The 25,399-nt window shown below is 29.5% G+C and overlaps 1 protein-coding gene across 3 annotated transcripts in view; it reads left to right on the top strand.

The window, feature by feature from the left end:
- LOC111684993 (kin of IRRE-like protein 2) overlaps positions 1–25,399 on the top strand; it is a 110,356-nt gene that overhangs the window by 29,788 nt on the left and 55,169 nt on the right. For all 3 annotated transcript variants that reach the window (XM_046953142.1, XM_023447227.2, XM_046953143.1), the window contains exon 4: positions 1,595–1,763. In XM_046953142.1, coding sequence (XP_046809098.1) covers positions 1,595–1,763 — 169 coding nt within the window. The remainder of the gene's footprint in view (positions 1–1,594; positions 1,764–25,399) is intronic.

Genomic DNA, 25,399 nt, shown 5'->3' with positions numbered 1-25,399 from the left:
ACAGACAGACAGAATCCCCCCGGGGGCATGTTACCTTGGTGAAGCATTGGTGTTATTGCAATCCCGGGGAATAGTGGGGTTTTTGAATACATCTAGTCTAGCTGGGATTAAAAAAATGGTTACAGTCTACTGTCTGGCTTAGTCCTTACATAGATTGAAAAGAGGTCAGACTAGAGCATCGCATAATCTGGCACTACCGGTGGCCAGTTGCCCGCAGGACTATGCCCTTGCTGGTCAGTTGGTTAAGGTTCCTTTGAGATCCACGTAGTGGCTGTCGCGGGAAGAGTAAGTTGCGAGATGTAAGGTAAAGTCAATATTTCGGTATAAGTTGTTGCCGAAACAACAGATACCCCACAGAGAAGTGACTGTGGGATCAAGCATTCGAAATTAGTTGGTATTAATTGTATATGATACGGGATGAATCGATCGATCGATGGATCATTGTTATATATTAATTAAAGTGCAAAAATATGCAATAGTTTTCAGAAAATTAAGAGAACGTGTTACAACTGTACGTATGAGTAATAAATATCATTCATACGTTGATGAATGAACTTATGTATGTGATTAAATTGCTCATTTGGAATTATTTAATATTATTTTTGTATTTCTAATTAATTTATTTATTTAAGTAGTTTTGTTGTGTTTCAAGAATAATTTATATAATAAAAAAAATTAAAATAATTTAAAACTTAAAATTTTTTAATAATAAAAAAACAAAAATGCTGTTATTATTAATTCAGATAAAAGAGCTAATATTTTCAACATTTCTGTTAATAAATTTTCACTTTCCTTTCAATTTTAAAATCTCTTTCGTTCCAACCTACTCTATTGCAAACATTATAATAACTATGATTATTTATATGCAATATATTTTAATGACTTTAATCCTTTTATAATAATAATTTCCCATTATATATTCTCTAGCAATTAGTTTGTTGGTTCTTGTCATAACAATTTTTGTTTCATTTTCTATGTGGTTGTAATAGCGGCGACAATTTTTCTTACTTTGTCAAAGCCAATTTATATATTTTACAAAAAAGAGAGAAAGAGAAGACTATTTAGTTGAAATGTGTAAAATATTTGATTATTTAATGACATTCAAAAGTTTTGCGAATTGTGTAAAATGGTATTTATTTTTTTCTATAATGACAAAAATTATTTGCAAAATTTTGAAAAGTTTTATTATTATTGAATAATTGAATTAAATGTTTTGATGTTTAAATTAAAATAAATGGAAAATATGTATATAATAAACTCAAGCGATTTATGAACAAAAACTAAATTTTCTGAGGAAAACTTTACATGGAGGCTGGGACAGAAGAAAAGGATTATCTACTTAGAATATGATAATCAGCTGCATATGACAAATATTTAGTCTAATCTTGTTATATACATTTTTGCGGAACTTTTTAAATTATCTCGAATTTTTGATTACATTGTATTTTATAATTTATATATTTTTATCCTATTTATTTTCAAAATTATTTACCCATGCAATGCTAGTGCTGTTAATATTGCCAAATTTGTTCCAATATGTTTTTGTTTCTTTACCATGTCTCCATCTACCTGATATTTCCGTTTTAATTTATAGGTCATTAATTATGATTCATCAAGAGGTGGCGTATCGGTGATTACGGAAAAGGGCGATGTAACAACATCATTTCTGCTGATACAAAATGCCGATTTAGCCGATTCTGGTAAATATTCGTGTGCACCTTCAAATGCAGATGTTGCCAGCGTGCGTGTACATGTACTTAATGGTAAGTCATTCAGCTTGTTTTTCGTGTATTTTCTTTTTTTTTTTGAATCGAGGATTTAAACATTTAAAACATAGAATTTCCCTTAAGGAATTAAATTTTTATATAATTTTGAGATTCAAAATATTTTCATATTTATATTATGTAAATTAACCAAATAATACACCGCCCAACACCATTTTCATACACGAACCAAACCATATACATACGAAAGCACATAATTTATATCGTATAACTGCGTACTCAGTTTTTCATTTTCTGATCGTTTGTCCTTTTAAAAGGACTTTAAAATTTGAGGTGCATACAATTTTCAAAAATTTTTATAAAATATTTTAAGCCACCCTATTATAACAATATGGCTATCAAACTAAAGAGGACAATTGCAGTATTTTTATCTCGTATTTTGTTTTATTTTTTAAGAATAAAAAGATGTAAAAAATATCCTTATAAAAGTTTATCCTTTATTATTCTTGAAATTTTATACGAAATTGTTCAACAAAAACTATTCATAATAAAGACATTAGAACGGAGTACAAAAGTCTGAAATTTGGTCTTCATAGCTCCATTTGTTTAATTTTTATAATATTTTTTATATATCTCAATAAATTAATTAATAAAAGTTTCTCCTCTAAAAATTTCAAAGTCCTTTTTTTGTTAAAATATGAAGAAAAATTAGAAATTTGTTATTGTGGAACCGAGTTTCTTTATCTATATGATAAAAAGTTAAAAAAGTAGAAACTTTGAAGAATATGAAAGGATAACAATCGATTAGGGATATATTGCATTTTTTATCCTTTCATGTTTAAACTCCTTTCTTGGAAATTATATTTTCCTTTTTAATTTAACACAATTATTCCGAACTCTATAGTTATTCTAAATTCTAAATATCTTTTAAAAATATCTTTGACATCCCAATAATGTTATCAAAGTAGTTTATTATATAGTTTTTATTAAAAAATACAACAGTGCGAAGGTATATCATGTGCAATTAGTAAACCACGATATACATAAATATTTATGCATATCGTAGTTTTATTTTAGCTAATAAAAAATTTATGTTGAACTTTATTTTAATTGCGACATATTGAAGAAAAACTAATTTTCTGAATGTGGGCTAGAGTCAAATAGAGATTAAAGAACTGCACAAGACAACAATAATGCGACAATTTGTTAAACTAAATCGTCATAATCATACGAAATAAAATTTTATATATTTTAAGACATATTATCTCAACCAACGGTTATGTTTAATTGGTAGATATTTTGTCTGAAAACTGTCAATTTAACGTTAGGATAAAAAATTAACAGACATTGGGATAATGGGGGTAGGTAATTGGTATAAATAATAAATTAAACAAAATATTCTCAACAAAAATTTTTTAATTTGAATACATCTTAACTTTTAATTTTTTTTATAAAAAACTAATAAAGATAAAGACATGAAATTTGGGAGTCTGCAACTCCATATTTGTAAATATAACATATATTTTTTTCTAAAAAAAAACTGACTATAGAAAATAAGGATTAAAATTTAAAAGGACATTTTTTTATTCTAACATTTTAAAACTATTTTATGTGTAAAAATACTGTTATTCTCCTCTTTCAATCGATACCTATATTGACCTACTAGACCAAACCAAATTTAAGCTAAATATAATTATACTTACTCTTCCTTTTAAACTTTAATATCCTTTTAAAGGAAGAAACGATCAGAAAATAAAAAAACAAAAATGTAGTTTAAATATATCAAGTATGTAGTTTCCAACGTATAGGATCTTGCTCATGTGTGCAACAATTTTTCCCAATTTGTTGTACGGTGATATATATTCTTTAAATATGTTCAAAGGCTTATATAAAATGTTTTAACTCACACCCAAAGGGAATCCCTTATTTAACAACAGCTGTTTTTTTTTCTTCCACTGCACAGTTAAAACATGTTAAACAATTATGCTGGACTCTTACATTAATTCTAAATCTCTGGGTTTACATAACGCTTGCTTGCTACACACATGCCATACGTTTCGATTGTACTGACCGATCCACTATTCTGCAGTTGGACTGCAAATACGTAAAACAACATTTCTTTTATCGTTTACAATGAACATTTCAATTACGCGAGTAACAAATAGATTAAACATCTAAAGTGTATAATTAAAGCGAAAATGCTTACAATACAAATACATACAAAACTGTGTTTTTTCTGTAAATGTAAAATGCTGTGAAATAGCTAATTCATGTCCTTTTCTTGTGAAATCTCTAGTTGTTAATTTTTTCCTAGAACATTTAGGAAAAACTTTAAATAGAATTTAATTAAGGTTTATCTAAATGACAAGTAGTTTTGCAATATATGTATATATAATAGAGTGTTTTTTGAAAGTTTTATATAATAAATAATTTTCTAAATGAGTTTTCTTATAGGAGTATAGGTCAAACCTATTTTTAAATAATAGTTAGTTGTGTAGAATATCATTGCGATACTAATGGATATAAGTCAATTTCGACGTTAAAGTAATTTTTGAAGGTGGTTTGTAAGGGAGACGAAGGAAAGAAAATAGTATTTGATTAATTTATGGTATAAAAAGCTCAAATTGCGGGATATGTTGTACGAGAGATATTTAAAATAACGAACCGATTTCTACAATTTTCAACAGATTTTGTCCCTGTACCAAAAAAAAAAAACAAGTATGAATATATAGTCGTGCATAGCCGACCATATGATACCCTAAACCAGTCAGTATGTATGTTAAAAATGGGGATTATTTAAAAAAAATAAAGCATTTGGTGTATAGTCGTGCATAGCCGACCATATGATACTCTACAAAAAAATAAAGCAATTGGTTTTTTTAACTTTATTTCGGAATATTTTTACTTTTTTGGCAAAAAAAGAGATTTTTTTAAGAGGGCTTAAAGGGGAGTAGGGCAAAATATGGACCTATCCTTAAAAATGTTGGTAGGGGGAGTAAGGTCTTCTTCAATATTATTTATGTAGAATTTAAAAGTGTTATTAGTGTTTGTAAGTGAATTTTGACCTTTAAGTCATTTTCTGAAGGAGAGTTTGTATGGGGGATAGGGTAAAATGAAGCCCGATCATTGAAAAAATCGGTAGTGTCATTTAAAGTTCTATAAAACTAAGTTTTGTCGACTTTTGTTAACATAATGGATCATTTAAATTAATTATAAGCCAAAAGGCCATATTTGGGGGGTACGGTTGTATGGGGGCTAGTCGAAATAATGGACCGATCTTAACCAGCGTGTGTGCCAAATTTCATCTAATTATCTTGAAAATTGCGGCCTGTACCTTGCGCACAAGGTTTACATGGACAGCCAGCCAGACGGACGGACATAGCTTAATCGACTCAGAAAATGATTCTAAGCCGATTGGTATACTTTAAGGTGGGTATAGGACGAATATTTTTGTATGTTACAAACATCAGCACAAACCCAATATACCCTCCCCACTAAAGTGGTGTAGACTGTCGATAGTCCTTTTCATCCACAGGGTAGACTTGAGAACGGTCTACCATCGCCCCTTTGTCTTCAATGAAGACGCAGGTGGCAATTTTTGCACATTGGCTATGACCGGTACCATGCGCAAGTACTTTGCTGGAGTACTCGAGCTATCTAATCTCTTGCCAAAGTAGTCACGTTGTAAGACAACCACACTACTATGGCTCTGTTGATTCGGCAACAGCACCTAGAGACGTAACCGATGGACCGAAGCACGATCGTACTACTACTGGCCACCCGTAGTACCAGATTATGCGGTGCTCTGGTCAGACCTCTGGCAATCTATGCAAGGACTAAGCCAAGCAGTAGACTGAGACACCAATTTTTCAATCCCGGTCAGATTGGAGGTATTGGGCCCTCTTTATACCCCGGGATTGCAATAACACCAAGGCGGAGGTCTTTGCCAAGGTAACATGCCCCCGGGGGGAACTAAAGTGGTGTAGAGTATAAAAACACGAATGATCCAAATTTCACCAAAATATCTTGAAAACTGCGGTTAGTACATTGCGCACAAGTTTTACATGGACAGCCAACAAGCCGGACAGACAGACGTACATGTCCTCTATACTATAATTCTGTAGGGTAAACAAATGCTAATAAAAGTATTGTTTGTTTTCTGCGAATTACGTGTTCGTTATTTTAACAGTAAATATTCAAAAGGCTTTACATGAGTTCTGTTGTGTTTGTGAATATTGTTAGCGTAAAAGTAATTACAAACTCTCTGGCTTAACGAAATTGTACATATTTACTCCCTGCAGAATGTCATAAAATTTAATTTGTTTTATATTTATTCCTTGAACTCTAAAATCTACTATAATTGCTATTTATATGTGTTCAAAATTAGCAACAACATATTGTAACTTACAATTTCTAAGTAAATAAGAAGAGAATATGTAGATGTAAATGTGTATAATGAAATTAGGTTGTGCAACTAACTAACTAACTAACTAACTAACTAACTAACTAACTAACTAACTAACTAACTAACTAAATAACTAATTAACTAACTAACATTTCAATACCGGCTTTGCTGTATTACCCATCATGAGTATAATATAATCAGGGAAACCGCAAATATGCTCTAAAAAAAAAGAGTTTTAAGCGCTTAAAATATGCATTAAAAAACTCGAAATATGCTCTAAAAATAAATTGTCTCCTTATTTTTTAGCATTGAAAAGCTCAAGAAGACTGAAAATGTAATGTAATATTCAATATTTAATGTCATATTTCATTCTACAAGATTTGATAATTGATTCAGCTCATAGTTTTAAGAAATACTTTAATAGATTTCCGTTTTATTTCCAAGCAACCAACAAACAACATAAAGTCATTTGATGCCCCAAGAAACAAATTTCAAATGTTAAAGTTCGACACCTTTCTTTTACTTATATGCAAAGCTTGTCAACTTACATTTTAATAGAAATTTTCATATTATTATTGTTATCATTAATAGTTTTTTAAACGATTAAAAAATTATTGGTCTCATGACATCCAAAGCTATCAATTTTATGAAACTACTGCATTTTTTTCCATTCAAGTTTTACCAAAGAAAATAAACAATTTTTAAAAAAATTTAAAATATAATATTTTCTGAAAAAATAAGATTAAATTTTGTAGAAAAATGTTTTTCAAATATACAAAAATATAAAAAAAACATCACAATATGCTCTAAAGGAGTGAAATATGCTGTAAAAACTCGTATGTATGCCTTAATTATGTTACAAAGGTCAAAAAATATGCAAAAATATGCTCTTACAAATCGATGGCAAAATTCTTAAATTGGTCTGAAACGTAAAACACACCATTTATACCGACATCTTGTAAGGAAATATATGGAGACTACGACCGATTATGGATCGATACAAAATCAAAGTGACTGCTAGAAAACCAAAGTCGTGTTTTTGTAATCCCTCTCAAAATTTACCGAGCTTTGTATTATGATGATTACCAAAACATTTATACCCTACACTACTTAAGTGGGTAAAGTATACCTTAAAGTATACCAATCGGCTTATGATCATTTTCTGAGTATGAGTTCTGAGTCCATCCTTCCGTCAGTCCGTCCGTCCGTCCATGTAAACCTTGTAATCAAACTACAGGCCGCAATTTTGAAGATAATTTAGTACATAATCTTCTATTATACCAGGGACGAATCCTATTGAAAATCGTTAAGACCGGTCCATTATTTCACCTAGCCCCCATACAACTGTACCCCCGAATAGGGCTTGTAAGCATTTTAATCAAACTACAGGTTGCAATTTTGGAGATAATTCAATGAAATTTGGCACATGATCTTCTATTATACCATAGACGAAGCCTATTGAAAATTATTAACATCGGTCCATTATTTCACCTAGCCCCATAGAACTGAACCCGCCAAACAGGGCTTTTAAGTTCATAATTATGTTTAATATGCTCGTATCTCGACAAAAAGCTCTATACTAGTCTTGATGACCCTGATGAACTTGATGACCCTGATGAACTTGATGACCCTGATGAACTTAATAATTATGGGGCCTCATTTGACCCTAGCCCCTCTAAAAAAAGCCCCCATCAAAATTTTACTTTAATATCCACTGTTTTATTATACAGTAAAATGCTTTAGTATATCTGAGGCAAGGTACAATTTAACTTAAATTATTTATGAAAATTAAATCACATTTTATTCGTATACAGGTGTAGGGTATTATATGGTCGGCCTCGCCCGACTATAACTTCTTATTGTTTATGTTTAACGATGATCGATCGTGATATAAGAATATTTAACATGATTATGAGTTTAAGAGTCCCGTTCACAGGATACTATTGTAGAAATAATTTTCAGCCGAATGGTAAACTTTAAGTAGGGGAGAAAGACCAATATTTGTGGGTGTTACTGCAGTAGTGTAGAGTATAAATATTTTAACAGCTTACCCTATACATTTCCATTTTACTCATATTTGGAAACACATTATATTTTAGCATAAACAACCACATAGAAATAAATGCATAAAGGAATTTAATGAAACCGAAATAAAGAGACTAAAATGTACATTATATGTTTATACATAAAAATATGTTTCCAAAAAACCACTTGCAATGTTTGTATAGGCAACACAGCACACAAGTACCACAGACAATAAAGAAGAGCAACTAAAACCCAACGAAGCCTACATCATCATCATCATCATCTTGCAACACACAGATTTATACAAACCAATACTCAGATATACGCACTCCAAGTACCATGTATGTCAAGTGGTGTTGGTTAGTAAGTACCGAGATACCAATGATGGTGATGTTGCTGCAGCAGGGGTAAAACAATATGAAACATAAATGAAAGACAACTTCAGAATAATGTTCTGCATTACGATTGTTTCAACTATTATTGGACTGAAAAAGTAGAAAAGTTTAAATAGTATACACATACATACACATACATACATATGTATATACAAGTACATACAATTGGAAGTAGCTGCAGATATACAAGCACATTAAAAAGACAAGAGAAACTTTATAAAAGTGTCCTTTTATTGAAGTTAATTTCAGCTGCTACTAATTTCCACAACACAACAGTTGCAACATTAAAAGCAACAAAGACAATAATAACAAAATTGTTTAAGATTGCTGTTGTTTTTGTTTTTGTTGGTCGGCTACATAAGTACTTGTATTCTGGTCATTTGGTTGGATGGTTACTTGTTTGTTGGTTTGGTGGGTTACTAGGTCCGTTGCATAACACACAGATATATTCATATACATACAAACATACCTTAGCACATTGTTATATACATTCATATATTCATTCATTTCACACTTATTGTCATGCCACAACATGCAATTGAAATCATACCGTAGAAAATACAATGACAACAGAATGTAGAAACAAACAAAGAATACAATTGTTGACAAAAAACAAGAAAAAAAAAACAACTGTAAATGCAACATCATTTCGTATTAACAAAATAACAACAATAACAAAGGAAATCATCATAATAACACATTGCAACAGCAACAATTAATGTGCAAATTTACACATCATATTGGGGGAAAAGACTCATTTTATGTTGATTTTGTATGGATAATATGTAGTTGTTACATACGTTACCTTTTCTAAAGTGGTAATGAGTTTGATTAAAAATCTTGTTTAAAGATAATTTTCACTTCATATTGTTTCCTTTATGAACTATATTGTTTAACAGTTGACCGTTTAGGTGTTAATAGCAAATATTTTTGTTAAATTTCTCTTGATTAAGATCTTTTGGAAGAAAAGATAAAGGTAAATACAAATTTAAGTAGAAATAGTTACAAGTTACCTATAAAACTGTGAGTAAAAAAAAAACTTTAAAAAATTAAAGATTTAAATTTTTTCGGAATTTTATAGAACTTACGAATTTGTTTAACGAATTTCTCTAAAATTGGAGCAAAATTTCCCGAATTATTAAAGAGATAAAAATGAAAAAATCACCCGAGTGGGTATTGGTAAGGCGAAGACTGTGTATCTAAATTAAAATAAAATATATTGAAATTGTTTATACCCTACACCACTACAGTGGGTCCTTGTAAAACTTGTGTGAAACTTAAAATTTTAAGATATTTTGATGAACTTTGTACAATCTCTTCTTTTGACTCTAAGACCTGTTGAAAATGGTTTAAAGATCAAAAATATTCCAAAATTTTTTCATTCTTTAAAATGTACAAACATACAATTTTGCATACAGAGCCTGGATTATGTGAGAATAAAAAAAAAAGGAAACTTTTTGGTACTTTTTCATTCTTCAAAATGTACTTTTTGGAATTTCTAGAATATTAAACCTAGAGACATGTAATTAGGAATGTAGAACCCATATTAAGACAGATCCCATAAAAAGGGACCTTTTGTACTTTTTCGTTTTTCAAAAGATACTTTTTTGCAGCCTCTTGCCTGTACAGCTCTAAGTTTTTCGGGAGATTTACAACCACTTATTTTTGAATTAATTGTAAACGTTTGTAATAAGTATTTGCCTCCAATGACATACTATTGTGTACGTAAATTTTAGCATTTTAAAATTTAACATTTATTTCATCAAAAATTGAGATTTTTTATTTATTCTCAAACAGAAATTGCAAAAAACAAAAATAAAATACATAATCATACGTGTTATTGTACTCTTCTTTATAAAAACAATGCAGAACGAGAGCAGCAGAGCAAGAGTAGCAGAAAGAGATCGGCACTAGTGTGATGTTATTGGCTAGAAACATGAAATTATACATGTGGAGCCTGGCCTTAGTTAGAAGCCATAAAAGGGAACCTTTTGGTACATTTTCGTTTTTCAGAAGGTACTTTTTGCATTTTCGATACTATTGAACCTAGAAATATGAAATTAAGTGTGTACAGTCTGAATTAGGTGAGAATTTCAAAAGGTACTTTTGGAAAAGTCTAAAATATTGAACCAAGGGATATGCAATTAAGTACGGAATTAGATGAGAACCTTTTAAACATGAAATTAATTATTTAGAGCCTGGATTAAGTGGGAACCCATAAAAGGTTTTTTTGTACTTTTTCGTTCTTCATACAGTACTTTTTTAAAATTTCTATAATATTAAACCTAGAAACATGAAAAATCCGTAAAAGGGGACTTTTTGGTACCTTACCGTTTTGCAATTGATTTTTTTTTTTTTTTTTTGAGATTTGTAATAAAATTCGTACTGACATTTTTCAAAACATCATAGTGAATGGTATATAAGATTTGGCACAGCCGAATATAGAACTCTTACTTGTTATACACTACACCACTCTAGTGGGGGGTATGTTGGGTTTATTCTTATGTATACAAATCGGCACAGAATCATTTTCTGAGTCGATTTAGCCCAAGGACGAACCCTATTGAAAATGGTTAACATCGGTACATTATTTCACCTAGCACTCATACAACTAAATCCTCGAATAGGGCTTAAGTTCATCAGCATTTGACCCGATAAAAAGCCCCCATCAAAATTTTACTTAAATTTACAATTTTATTAAACAATAAATGGTTTAAGTATATCTGAGGCAAGGTACAATTCAAATAAAAAGCTTTATTATGAAAACTAAATCATATATTATTCATATACAGGTGTATGGTATTATATGTTCGGCCTCGCCCGACTACTTCTTACTTGTTTTATATATAGATTCTCATAATTCTATTATGAAAATAAATAATGTACAACAATACTCCTTTATTTTACTGCTTAATTTAAACTCCGTTTTTATTTAATATTCAATTAGAACAAAAAATTAATTCATTGTCAAAAATTCTACATTAGTTCTTTTGTGAAACGTAAAAACTTTAAAAAAACTTGTTTTGGTTTAATTAAAAATCTATTATTCAAAAATTATGGATTTTATTTATTCATTTTAGTATTTCAATTCATTACAATAACAAACTAAAGTCTTATATTGGAAAATATTCTTAAAAATTGTTGCATTTTAAAATGAACTAAATTCTGTTAGCAATGTGTATTAGTTTACCAATTACGCAGAATTTTTATATCGAGTAGAATAAAATTTATAAAAAGAATAAGTAAGAGTGTTATATTCTGTTCTGTCGAATTTTATGCACCGCTTACCATAGTGTGTTACAAAAACAAATCAATACGTATTTTATTACAAAACATGAAAAAATACCCAGCACAAACACGAAAATGTACCAGTAAGTTTTTATACCCTTCACCTTCGTGAGAAGGGTATATATAAGTTTGTCATTCCGTTTGTAATTTATATAATATAATTTTCCGACCCTATAAAGTATATATATTCTGGATCCTTATAGATAGCGGAGTCGATTAAGACATGTCCGTCTGTCTGTCTGTTGAAATCAGTTTTTAGAGGACCCCAGATATTGGCGAGATTTCAATAATTCTATTAGACATGCTTTCAAGAAGATCGCTTTTTAAAATCAGCAAAATCGGTCGGTAAATAACGGAGATATGAGTAAAAATCCGAGGCAACCTCTGAAAATTTCATCAAAAAATGTCATATTTTTTTTTAAAAAGCAACAACAACACTGTATATTAGAAAAAGATGTGTGTGTGTAGATGTATTTGGTTTTATTGAGCTGTGTATTTTTTTGTATATTTGGATGCTGTTGGCGTCATTGCGTTGTATTTTTGTTTTTGTTTTTCTGTGTTTTTCTTTATGTATGTTTAGATGTCTGTTGGTTTATGTGCCTTGTGTGTTTTGTGTTTTATTTCGTTTAGCGTTGTTGTTGTTGTTCTTTTTGTTTAGCTTTTGATGTAATAATGTAGTCGGGAAAAAATTTAAAATTTATAAAAGATGTTTAAAATACACTATGGTGAAGGGTATATAAGAATCGGCACAGCCGAATATAGCACTATTACTTGTTTTTTTTTTAAATTTAAATGTTTGGTTTTATATGTATTCCTAGATTCATTATTAATAAAAGAACGAAAAAGTAATAGAAAGTAACTCTTCATAGATATAGAAGATTATAGTACAAAAAGTACGTTTTTCCAAAAGTGCCTTTTTATAAGTTCTCATTTACTCCGGGCTTTACATTATTCATTTTATGTTTCTAAGCTCAATATTTTAGAAAACGCAAACAGTACCATTTGAAGAACAAAAAAATACTAAAAAGTTCCTTTTTATATTTTATCACTTACTCCGAGATCGAAGTGCTTAAAATTATAAAAAATTCAAAACGTACCTTTTCAATAATAAAAAAGTTCCATTTTATAAATTCTCATTTACATTCTAAATTTTATGTTTTTATGCTTCAATATTATGTTTCTAGACTCAATATTCTAGAAATTTTAAAAAGTACCTTTTGAAGAACAAAAAAAAAATTACTAAAAGTCCTATTTTATATGTTTGCACTTATTTAGGGCTCTACATGCTCAATTGTTTAATTCTAAGTTCAATTATATAGAAAATTCAAAAAGTACCTTTTGAAGAAATTAAAGACACCCCCGGGGCATGTTACCTTGCTGAATGACCCATTTCTTGGTGTGTTACAATCCCTTGGTAAGGAGACTATAAACTGGTGATGTCAAATGTATCCTCAGTCTTTTCTTCCATTAGTTCAACATGAGATCGAACCAGAGCACCCGGTTCTACTGGACATTGTCCAGGCTGGTCAGTTGATTGAATTTCCATCGGGATCCATGTAGTGGCAGTGGCTTAAATCCAAAATCACGGAAAGAGTGTTCTTACTTCAAAGTTTGATGCACGGTAAAATATAAATTTTCGGGTCAAATTTCTGTTACCGCTTCCAGCTTCTAAGAGCTCTACAAACCAAAGGAAAAGGTTGTGTTTAAAAAATGTTGGATGAGATATTAGATGGAGAAAAGATTGATGATCGGTAGAGTTGGTTGTAACGTTGTGAAGTTGTAATATCTGAAGTTTTAATTTATCGGCGATTTGCCTTAATGGTTTAGTGTGTTGAACTCTAGACATGTTAAACTTATCACAGTAGGTCATTTTGGCCACTGAAATAAGTTTGGCTAATTAAATATAGATCTATGTTTTTTGAACCACCAACTACATCCGTTAGGTATTGTTGCGGAAAGAGCAGCAGTGTGGTTGTACAATTTTAGGAGATCTAGGTGAGTCTTTATATGATGAGAATGTTTGTAGGGATATGGCATTTCTAATAGCATTAATCGGGTGTTTTCAACTGATGTTGGTTCCGCCCCTTCTATTCGCTCTAACCAGTGATTGAATTCTATTTTTTCAGGCTTAAATTAGGCTACCATTTCAAGAGATTAGATAGCTCGAGTACTTGAGTAAAGTATACTGGACCGGAAATTCCATTAACGTAAATGGCTACCTGTGTATAAGATACACAACGGAGCGGTAAAAGGAAGAACAGACGGACATTGTTAAACCGTCTTCGATAAATACATATTAGAAGTTGCAAATTGTATTCGTAGCTTAAAATTAATATTTCTAAATTATAAACAGAATAACAAGCTTATATAGCTTTTTCACAAAGGTGAAGGATATATCAGCAATGCGTCTCATAAGTGATGATCAAGAAAATCAATGCAATTTTTTTGTGTTGCGTCGTATGGACTAATGTATAACACGTTTCAGAATTTTGTTATCGATTTGCTAGAGCATATTTTACCCATAAAAGTAGATTGCAAGATTTAACAATTCTTTAGAGAATTTTTCGGATTATGTGGTGATGATTAAGGAAAATTTTGGAAGTTTCCTTGTAAACACTCATTGCTATTTACAGCACTTTCTTCGAAAGAGAACTAATATGTATTTGAGAAATACATTATTTATATTATTATTCTAAAACATCCTACTCTACTCAGTTCGCAAAAATAATTTGTTTGGAATCATTGTGTAAATTTTGATTTAATTAAAAAATATTTTATATAATTTTATATACATTTTCCTCGTTACTTTACATAAATATAATAGATATGTAAATAACAACAAATGTTAAAATAGTAACATTTATAATGGTATAAATTAGAACATACGTATATATGTATTTACATTAGGGCTACCCCGTTTGAATGACAAAATGATAAGGTACTGATGTTACCTCTGAAAATGAAACTTTTATTTATTTACGGAAAATTATCAGGACTTCCTATGATATTTCCATGAAGTTACAAACCTAATGTACATAAATATTTGTATATATGTATGATTTTTTATAGTCTATTACATATACAAACATATATTTCATAGCTTAAGTGTATATTTGCTTTTTTGGTTTTCATACAGTTGGTTTTACTTCGTTTGGTTTTGGTTACAATTTGACCATTTAAATTTTAAAATATGTACAACTGATTTTCAAAACTAAATAACTAAAGTTGTAAAATAACTAAGTATTAAATTCATCAATTTACTTTAAATGTGTTATAACTTGGAAAACATAGTTTTAAATATTACAGATCAATTGGATATTACATGTAATTAAAACTTTTTCTTTTTATAATAGGTTTGTGCTGATGTTTGTACTACCAAAAAATTTTGCTTCTAAAGATACCTTGAAGTATAAAAATTAATTTAGTATAATTTCCGAATGAGTTTTTGCTATATCCATCCGCTTGTCCTCTGGTCTATCTGTCTGTCCGTCTGTTAGAGGTCTTGAAAAAATATCAATTCTGTTTGGATGGGTTTTGTATTGTTTTCTTTGCATTCAAAGAAAATCGATATTTTTTGTACACATCCAACATCCATGTAAACTTTATGAACATGTTTAACAAAAGGACGAAGTCTATTGAAAATAGTTAAAACCTTACAAAAATAAAAAAAAATACTGCCAAATTTTACTGCTTCCAATATGTTGAAATAACGCCTTTAAATTTGTTTTGTGTATGTAAATTTTTAGCATATAATTTTGAGTTAGAACACTATTGAAGCAAATTAGAAATATGCATTTATTTAAATATTTATATTCTCGTGCAGGCATTAGTAATCACTTATGCATTATTCTCTCTTTACTACTTTAGGTTATTTACACAATTTTAGTGTAATTACACATGTAGAAAACTCATATACATAAATGAGCATTAGGGTGGCTCCAAACCAAAATTTAATGCTCTGTTATATTATGACTAGCATATCTTGGGTGGTTCGCTACCCTAACTTAAATAAAATACATGCTAAATTTTGTTTACTTTTATATAAAATTAAAATTGATTAAAAATTTTAATGTTTTAGTTTTATACGTACAATATCATGTGAATATTATATTCGAATTCATTTAGCTTCTACATTATGAAAAATTTCGAAAGTACTATTTGAAAAAAAGTACTATAAAATATATCTAATAGATTATCATTTAATCAAAAATTTTATGTTTATGTGTTCAATATTATATACAATTCAAAAAATATAATTTTAATGAATGATAAAGTACCATAAGTCATCCATCATCATTCAACCCAGCACACATCTTATTTATTCGACACATTCATAGAGAAAAACATACGACACACTCATTTAGATATACGGGTGGATGAGGCCTGCATACCTCTACATTCATTCCGTATCATATACAATTGACTCCAACCCATTTCCAACGCTTAGTCCCACAGTCACTCCTCTGTGGGGTATCTGCTGATTTTCGGCAACAGCACCGAACTTATCCCGAAATATTGACTATTATCATGCATCAGTCTTTTAACCGCCACTTATTCTTCCCGCGAATTTGGGTTTAAACCACAGCCACTACGTGGATCCCGAAGGAACCTCAACCAACTGACCAGCCAGGACATAGTCCTGCGGGCAACTGGCCACACGTAGTACCAGATTATGCGGTGCTCTGGTCCGACCTCTGCCAATCTATGCAAGGACTAAGCCAAACAGTAGACTGAAACAACCAATTTTTCAGTCCCGGTCAGACCGGAGGCACCTCTTTATACCCCGGGATTGCAATAACACCAAGGCGGAGGTCTCGCCAAGGTAACATGCCCCCGGGGGGACGAAAAGGTACAATAAATTCTCATTTAATAAGGACCGTGTGTTTCGGTTAACCATTATAAAGAATGTAAAAGGTACCATTTGAAGAATAGAAAAGTACCAAATAAATTCCAACTTATAGAATACTATTCAGTCAGTACCGTTTATGTTAAAATTAATTTTCCTAGGTTGAATATTTTAGAAAATTAAAAAAAGTACCATTTACGGAGACGTGTATGTTTAATAATCATGTGTTTTGAATTAATATTAAAGGGTATCATTTGAATAAATAAAAATTACCAAAAGTGGAATAAAATTTAGTACTAATAAAGAATACAATTTTTCTCCTTTTCTTTTAAAAATATACTTTTTCGAGAATTAAATTTAAAAAATGTTCCGTGTCCCTGTCAAAATTCACTTATAATTGAAATTTTCTACATACCACTCACTGGTGTAATGTCGCCATGTCCAACTATATATTCTTACTTTTACTTCATATAAACGGTGCCACACTAACGCACAATCATGAATGGCAAAAGTTCTTTTATATTATAAAACTTAAGGTAAACTTTTAAATGATTTAAAAAACATTTGTTTTTTTTTTTTTGGGTAAGCCTAATGTTAACTCATACAATTATAAACTAAGCAAGTGCATAGTATGTTTTACTTTAAAATATTGTTCTATTTGAAATTTAATTATTTTTTGTTCAAAAATAAATAATTTACACATTCTTGCCATTTGCAACACTTTGTTTTGAAGATCATTTTCAAAACTTCGAAATAAACTTTAGACAAACAACTTAAATGATTATTATTATAATTACATTTACTATGTATTGCATAAGTTATTATTATTAATTTTAAAATATGTAAAATTAGATTTATTTACTGGTTTAAAAATGAATAAGAAATTAAATAATTGAGAATTAAATTCTAAATATGTAATTACGAGGAATAAAAAAATTAAAGTAATTTATTATTAGTACCGGCACATTTTGTTAATTAATACCACAAAGCTGCTAAGATCCTACAACTGATGCTAAATGAATCAGCTTTTAACATATTAATCCCTAACATTCTGTAAAAAATAACTTTAAATACCATTCCTATAAATCCTTTTCTCTCACCACTTGCTTTTATATCCTTTAAAACCATTTTCCTCTTCGTTTTTTTTTATTCTACTCTAATAAATTCATAGAAAACCATAAACTAAACAACACATACACAACAGAAAAAAAAAACTCCAATAAAATTCTCCCTACTCTTAATACAAATAATAACAATAAAAGAATAGAAAAAAATAAATAGTAAATCCTTACCTTCAACATGTTGGTCACCCAAAGTTAAATAATGTTAATCAAATTAACCTTGTCCAGATGGTCAATATAATCAAGCATCCAGCAAATACAAAAGATCAACATATTTAGAATATAGAAATTATCAAAACATAACTGACTTTAACCTCCAGCTACAAAAAAAATTAGAAAAGGATAAAAAAATACTTCTGGTTATAATATGGTTACAAACAGAAAAAAAAAGAGGAAGTAATAAAAAAATAAATATAAAAATGGTTCGTATATGTTTATAGAAAACACAAGTGGATATGTGAAAATTTATTTACATAAATAAGCATAGCAATAGTATAAAAAGGACTTAAGGTAATTATTCTGTAATATAATATATATAGAATTTAATCCTGTTATTAGAGTTATTAGTCTGAATGAGAGTTTGTTTGGAGGCTGGGATCAAATGAGGACCAAACATTACAAAAACCAGCTTGGCGAAATAATAAACCATTCCGAAAAGCATTCGTTCTTGGGCAGAAAAAGAGTATGTGCCAAAATTTATTAAAATATGCAAACGGTATTGTGCACACAAGTTTTACAAAGACACACAGACGGACAGACGAACGGACATAGAAAGTGATTCTGAGCCGTTTTGTATACTTTAAGGTGGGTGTAGTGTGCTTTTCCAACATCAGCACAAATGCTGATTTTTTAAAAAAGTTTTTAAAAAAATTATTCTAAATGTTTCTCTTAATTAGGCGTATACTTAATATTTGTAATATCAATAAATCATTAATACGTATACGTACAGGTATCGGTAACAGAATAGTGCAATTTCATAATTTAAAACTTTACACTTCAAATGAAAATAATTAAGATAATAATTGTTATAATGATAGTAAATGTTCATAATTTTTGTTCTTTATGATAAAAGCTATAATCTTTCCTAAAAGATTAATCAAAATTGGAAACAGTTTGCAAGATATGAGCCTGAGAATATTATCACTATTATGCAAAAATGTTTTTTTTTTTTCGTTTACTAACTTTTTTGTTGTGAAAAAATTGCCCTGTTGTGAAATTTTTTAATGGAATTTTGTAAACATTAAACTGCTGTTTCATTAAAAAACAACTATTAACGTGAATGAATTGTTCACAACACAAGTCCACGATAGCAATTTTCTCTTCGAGGGCTGAGAAAATTTTAGGGGAACAGAATGTTTACTTCTATTGGCGATAGGGGTGAATAATAGAAACTATTTTTTATATTATTTCTTTGTACCTTTTTTCCTCAATTGCTACCTTTAGAAATTTCTATAATATTGAACCAAAAAACATGAAATAAAATATGTAAAAAATAAAATATTAAAAAAGTACTTTTTAAATTGTCTATAAAATTGAACACTGAAACAAGAAATTAATTATGTTGAGCCCGGATTAAGTGAGAATCTATTAAATGTGACATTTTGGTACTTTTTCGTTACTCAAAAAAGTACTTTTTAAACTTAGATGCATGAAATTAAGAGCACGGAGTAAGTGCAAACATATAAAATAGTAATTTCTTGTACTTTTTCCTTATTCAAAAAGTACCTTTTAAATTTTTTCATAATATTTAATCAGAAAATATATTATTAAACAATAATTCCCGTTTTCAGCACCTCCAGTTATCGTATGAGATTTTTCAATATAACTTGAAGTTAAACAAGTTAGAGTGCTATATTCGGCTGTGCCGAATCTTAAATACCCTCCACCAGCTACTTTTATGTTATTACTTTTCTAATTGATCAAATATTTGTAGAAATAAGTTTTCTCGTGTCTTTAATAGAAAAAATACCAAAATGTAAATCTATTACAATTCCAGGATTTATTGAACATTATAAATTTAGTAATTTGCATGTATGTATGTATGTATGTATGTATGTATGTATGTATGTATGTATGTATGTATGTATGTATGTATGTATGTATGTATGTATGTGTGTGAAATATTTAGAGATTTTCAAAATACAAATACATATATAATTTTATTCAACACAAATTGGTACTGCTCTTTAAATACGGTTAAAGCGCTTTTAGGGGCAGGACCTAATATAGGAGAAATAGAAGTATACAAAACTAATATTTTTGCCAAATTATGTATCAATAGCCTAATTTGGTAATAAGTAATGTGCGTTTAAGAGATTTTCGTAAAATGACTTTGTATGGGAGCTATGTCCAATTATGTATATAAAGACAAAATTTCAGAATTCTGTGTCTATATCATTACTTGGTAATAAATATTGTGAATCTAAGTGATTTTCTGGACCTAGTATGAGAGCTATGACCAAATATGGACCGATTGTAAAACAAGTTTATAGTGAATTTATGTATGTAAGAGCAATATTTTTGCTAAATGTATGGATATCAATATTTGGTTATGAGTTATGTGCGTTTTTCTCTGATTTTCGGAAGAGAACTTTATATGTTTTTTTTTTTTAAGAGGGACCTTTTGTAGGAGCTATTATTAATTATGGACCGAAAATTTCACAATATTATTTCTCTTTATATGAACAATACTTGTACGAAATTTTATATCGATATCTTAATTAAGTAATGAGTTATACGTGTTTAAGTGTTTTTCGGAAGGGGAACTTGTATGGGAGCTATGACCAATTATGGACCGATCGGAAAAAGATTTCGTGGTAATATTTCTTTATGTGAGAACAATTCTTGCAACAAATTTTATATGGATATCTTAATTTACTAATGAATTATGTGCGTTTAAGTGATTTTCGGGAAGGGATCTTGTATGGGAGCTATGATCAATTATGGACCGATCCAAAGAAACTTTCATTGTAATATTTCTGTATATAAAAGCAATACTTGTACCAAATTTTATATTGATGTATTAATTTAGTAATGAGTTATGTGCGTTAAAATGATTTCCGGGAAGGACCTTGTATGGGAGCTATGACCAATTATGGACCGATCCAAAAAAAACCTTCATTGTAATATTTCTGTATATAAGAGCAATACTCTTATCAAATTTTATATGGATATCTAAATTTAGTAATGAGTTTAAGTGATTTTCGGGAGGGGACCTTGTATGGGAGCTATGACCAATTATGGACCCATCCAAAAAATTTTTCCTCTAAATTAATTCTGTTACTATTAAATTTTAATTTCTAAAATTTTGTGAAGATAGCGGCATTACGACGGAAGTTATTAACAAAAAACCAAATTTCCGGGAATATGTACTTTTGTATGGGAGGTATATGAAATTGTGAACCGATTATGGCGATTTTACGCAGAGATTAAGCTCTTATGTGGAAATGAATGTGTGCCGATTTCTATGGAATTATCTTGCATAGTTTTCGAGAAAATTACATCAGAATGTGTAAAAAATGCTTATTTTTTCGAGGTTGTTTCAGATTTTGATTCATAACTTTTTCCGATGTGAACCGATTTTGCCCATTTTCAATACCAAACAACTTAGGAAAACTAAGAACATTTTGGGTGAATTTGGTTAAATTCTATTGCTTCGTTTTAACGTGAGCGTGTTTTACACAGACAGACGGACATAGCTAGATCGACTCAGAATTTGATAAGGACCCAGAATATATATACTTTGTTGGGTCTCAGATAAATATTTCTTGGTGTTACACACAGAATAACAAAGTTATATATACCCTCTATCACCACTGATGGTGGTGGAGGGTATAAAAATAAGTAGACATTGTCAATACGGGGGTAAGGGTCCTAAAGCAAATCTTTAGAAAAAAATTTATGGAACTCTTACTTAATGTTAATATTAACATTGAATAAAACATGCAACGTCTTGACTGAATAAAAATATATAGAAGGGGACTTTCTGGTGTTTCTTTTTATACATTCACCACCATCAGTCGTCTGAGTCGATTTAGCTATGTCCGTCTTTCCATCTGTCTGTGTAAAACACGCTCACGATAAAACGAAGCAATAGAATTTAACCAAATTCACCCAAAATGTTTTCATGTTCCTTAGTTATTTGGTATAAAAATTATCGAATTCGGTTTACATCGAGAAGAGTTATGAATCAAAATTTAAAACAACATAGAAAAAAAAATAAGAATTTTTTACACATTCTGATGAATTTTCTCGAAAACTATATATAGATAACTCCATGAAGTTTACTGCACGTTCGTTTCTACACAAAAACTTGATCTCTGCTGAAAATTTGCCAGAATCGGTTTAAAATTTTATATACCTCCCATAAAAAAGTACATATTCCCGAAAAACGGGAAATCTAGAATACATATACTTAATAATATCGAAAAATTATACAGTGAAAATTACAAATATAACGACAAACGTACATATAACCTTCTCACGAAGTTGTAGGCTATAAACATTGATAATAAAAAAAACACTGTTGTGTGTTATAGAAATTGAACATATTCTCAGTAGAAGTAAATATTGACTAAAATTGGCACATAAGTACATTTTCACTTAAATCTCTATTTAAATAATATTTTTAGATTTAGCTTATTTGTTTACGTGTTCATGTATGTTTAAATTTAGATAATGTATTCAATGGCAGAAGAGTGAAAATACAACAACAGCTAGCAAATCGCATAAACTGAGACAAAATAAACATATTCACAAAAACAAGTATGAAATAAACTACTACGATGACAGTGTAAATAAGTGGGCCGACTTAAACACGAACTGTAATACAACTAAAAGTATGCTACAAACTTTATTTGTGTTTGTATATATTTGTTATTGTTGCTTCGTGATTACCAATTGTATACTGATTTCTTTTTCATTGTTCTCAATTTTTCATGTAAACACAAACACATACTTATATTTAAATGTTTTATACATATTTATATAAATACATAAGGAATAAATAAGTTGTTTGTTTTGGGACTTGTATTTGTATGTTTTTTTTTTCGTAAAGTTCAAATTTGGCAAAAGGAAGTGTAAATAATTTTTTTATTTTATACTTCCAAATTTTATAGGTATTCAATTTAGGTTTGACATTAAAGTTAAAATATATATGTAAATAATGACGAATTTAAAGTTTCTTATATCTTTGGAATTTGACTTTAAATTTGGAGAGCGTTTTATTTTGTTAAAATTACTCATACGCACTGATATGCAGGTTGTACCATAAATAGTACTCGCTTATTTTGATTTTTTGGTAATGAAAACTGTTTTTATACCCTACAGCACTAAGTGGGTAGTGTATTATTATACGTATACCGATCGATTCAGAATCATTTTTTGAGTCGATTAAGACATGTCCGTCCGTCTGTCCGGACGTCTAAAATTGACTTGTAACCATTTGTATCGCAATGAAACTCAACAAAACTAACTGTTATTTGAAAATATAACCTTTTCCAAATTTACCGAGTATCGGCCCATATTTGACCTATATAAAGCCTCATTTTGAAAATTTTGTTTTTTATCAATAAATTGCTTAAATACTTTGAGTTAAGATAAAATACAACATAAAAGGTTCTTTATGAAAAATAAAAAAGAATTTTAAAATATGTAGGGTATTATATAGTCGGTCATGCCCGACTTGTTTTTTTTTTCTTCAAACTAAGTTATAGAAGCAGTAAGTCTTAAGGTTTTATATGTACATAGAATCTGGATATATATACATATACTCAAATGCGTTTGTAATTTATCAGTAAATTAAGCAATTTATCTTATTTATTCAATTTCGTAAATCGCATACATTGAATCTCTTGTTTAAGATGAAAATAACAAAATGGCAAGAAGTTATTAAACATACATATGTACATACATGTATATAATGATATACTCCTTCAATACAAGGGAATACATTCATATCTATTACTACAGTCTTTTCATAAAAAACTTCTAAAAGTCCAATAAAAATTTCGTGAAAATATTCTATTAGCCCATTCAAAACTTTTTGCTATTCGTATAATGATCCTACGGGGTACCATTTATGATCTGTCATACCAATTTTCAGTTTATTTATATTCTTTATATAATCTCTATCGCCACTAAAGAAGAGTTCTGTATACCTGATCCATATATGGTGATATACAGGTATATCGCCATATATGGTGAAAATTATATTTGATGAGTATCAGTCCATATAACGTTCTGTTCAGAAAATTACTTTAATGCTCACTCCTAATTCTCTACATTTTAAAAATCGATCCAGAATTAACCCGAAAAACATAAAGTCTAGAGGCAGAGACAGTCAATATTCGTAACTTCTGTAAAATTAACAAGTATGATACCCTACACCAGTCAGTATGTATGTTAAAATGGGGATTGTTTAAAAAAATAAAGCATTTGATTTGTTTTTTAACTTTATTTCGGAATATTTTTATTGTTATTTTTTTTTTCTTTTTTTTTGGCAAAAAAAGGAATATTTTATAAGAGGGCTCAAAGGGGAATAGGGCAAAATATGACCTATCCTTATAAATGTTGTTAGGGGGAGTTAAGACTACTTCAATATTATTTATATAGAATAATTGTTTGTAAGTGAATTTTGACCTTTAAGTCATTTTCTGAAGGGGAGTTTGTATGGGGGCTAGGATCAAATGAAGCCCGATCATTACAAAAATCGGTAACGTCATTCAAAGTTCTATAAAACTAAGTTTTGTCGACTTTTGTGCGGTTCTATTGCGGCCTGTACCTTGCGCACAAAGTTTACATGGACAGCCAGCCAGCCAGAAGGACGGACATAGCTTAATCGACTCAGAAAATGATTCTTTAAGGTGGGTATAGGACAAATATTTTTGTATGTTACAAACATCAGCACAAACCCAATATACTACTCCAAACTAAAGTGGTGTAGGGTATAGAAAGATGAATATTTGAGTCACAAGTATACAGACAAGGACAGTAAAATATTTAAATGTAGAGAATTCAACTTATTTTCAAGTTTTGAAATTGTATATTAAATGCTCCACTGTAAAAACAAACACAAACAGTTTTGCACACATTCAAATATACTTATTTATATTAACAAATATAAACACCACTAAATAAATATTTATATAATCAAACACATGCATGACTACCAAAGGAGTTTGAGATTCAATAGATACCCTGAAGTATTTAGAACGAGTCAGGTCTTTAATACAGTATTCAAAAGGAGGAATTTGAATTATTTATTTTATTAAATTCTTTATACAAATCATACCAGCACAACTAGAAGGTTACAATTTTTTATACTATAATAAAATGGCACATACTCTTTTCTTTGTCCAAGGCTAAAATGACTTCGTCCTTTGGTCTTAAATTTTTTACATTTTTTCGTAATTAAGGTTGAAAATAACTAATGGATTTATTGTTAAAAATTATACACACTTTTAAGATATTCACTGAATTTTAAGGGTAAAATTCTTACTTGTTATAATCTTCAATTTCGTGAGAAGATTATTAACGAATGAATGTCGAAGTTCTTTACGTGAACACCAGACGTATGGCCCTATTTACCGGTGGTC

Source organism: Lucilia cuprina, chromosome 5 (assembly GCF_022045245.1).
Source record: "Lucilia cuprina isolate Lc7/37 chromosome 5, ASM2204524v1, whole genome shotgun sequence".
Lineage (NCBI taxonomy): Eukaryota > Metazoa > Arthropoda > Insecta > Diptera > Calliphoridae > Lucilia > Lucilia cuprina.
This window is presented reverse-complemented; position numbering and strand designations above follow the sequence as displayed.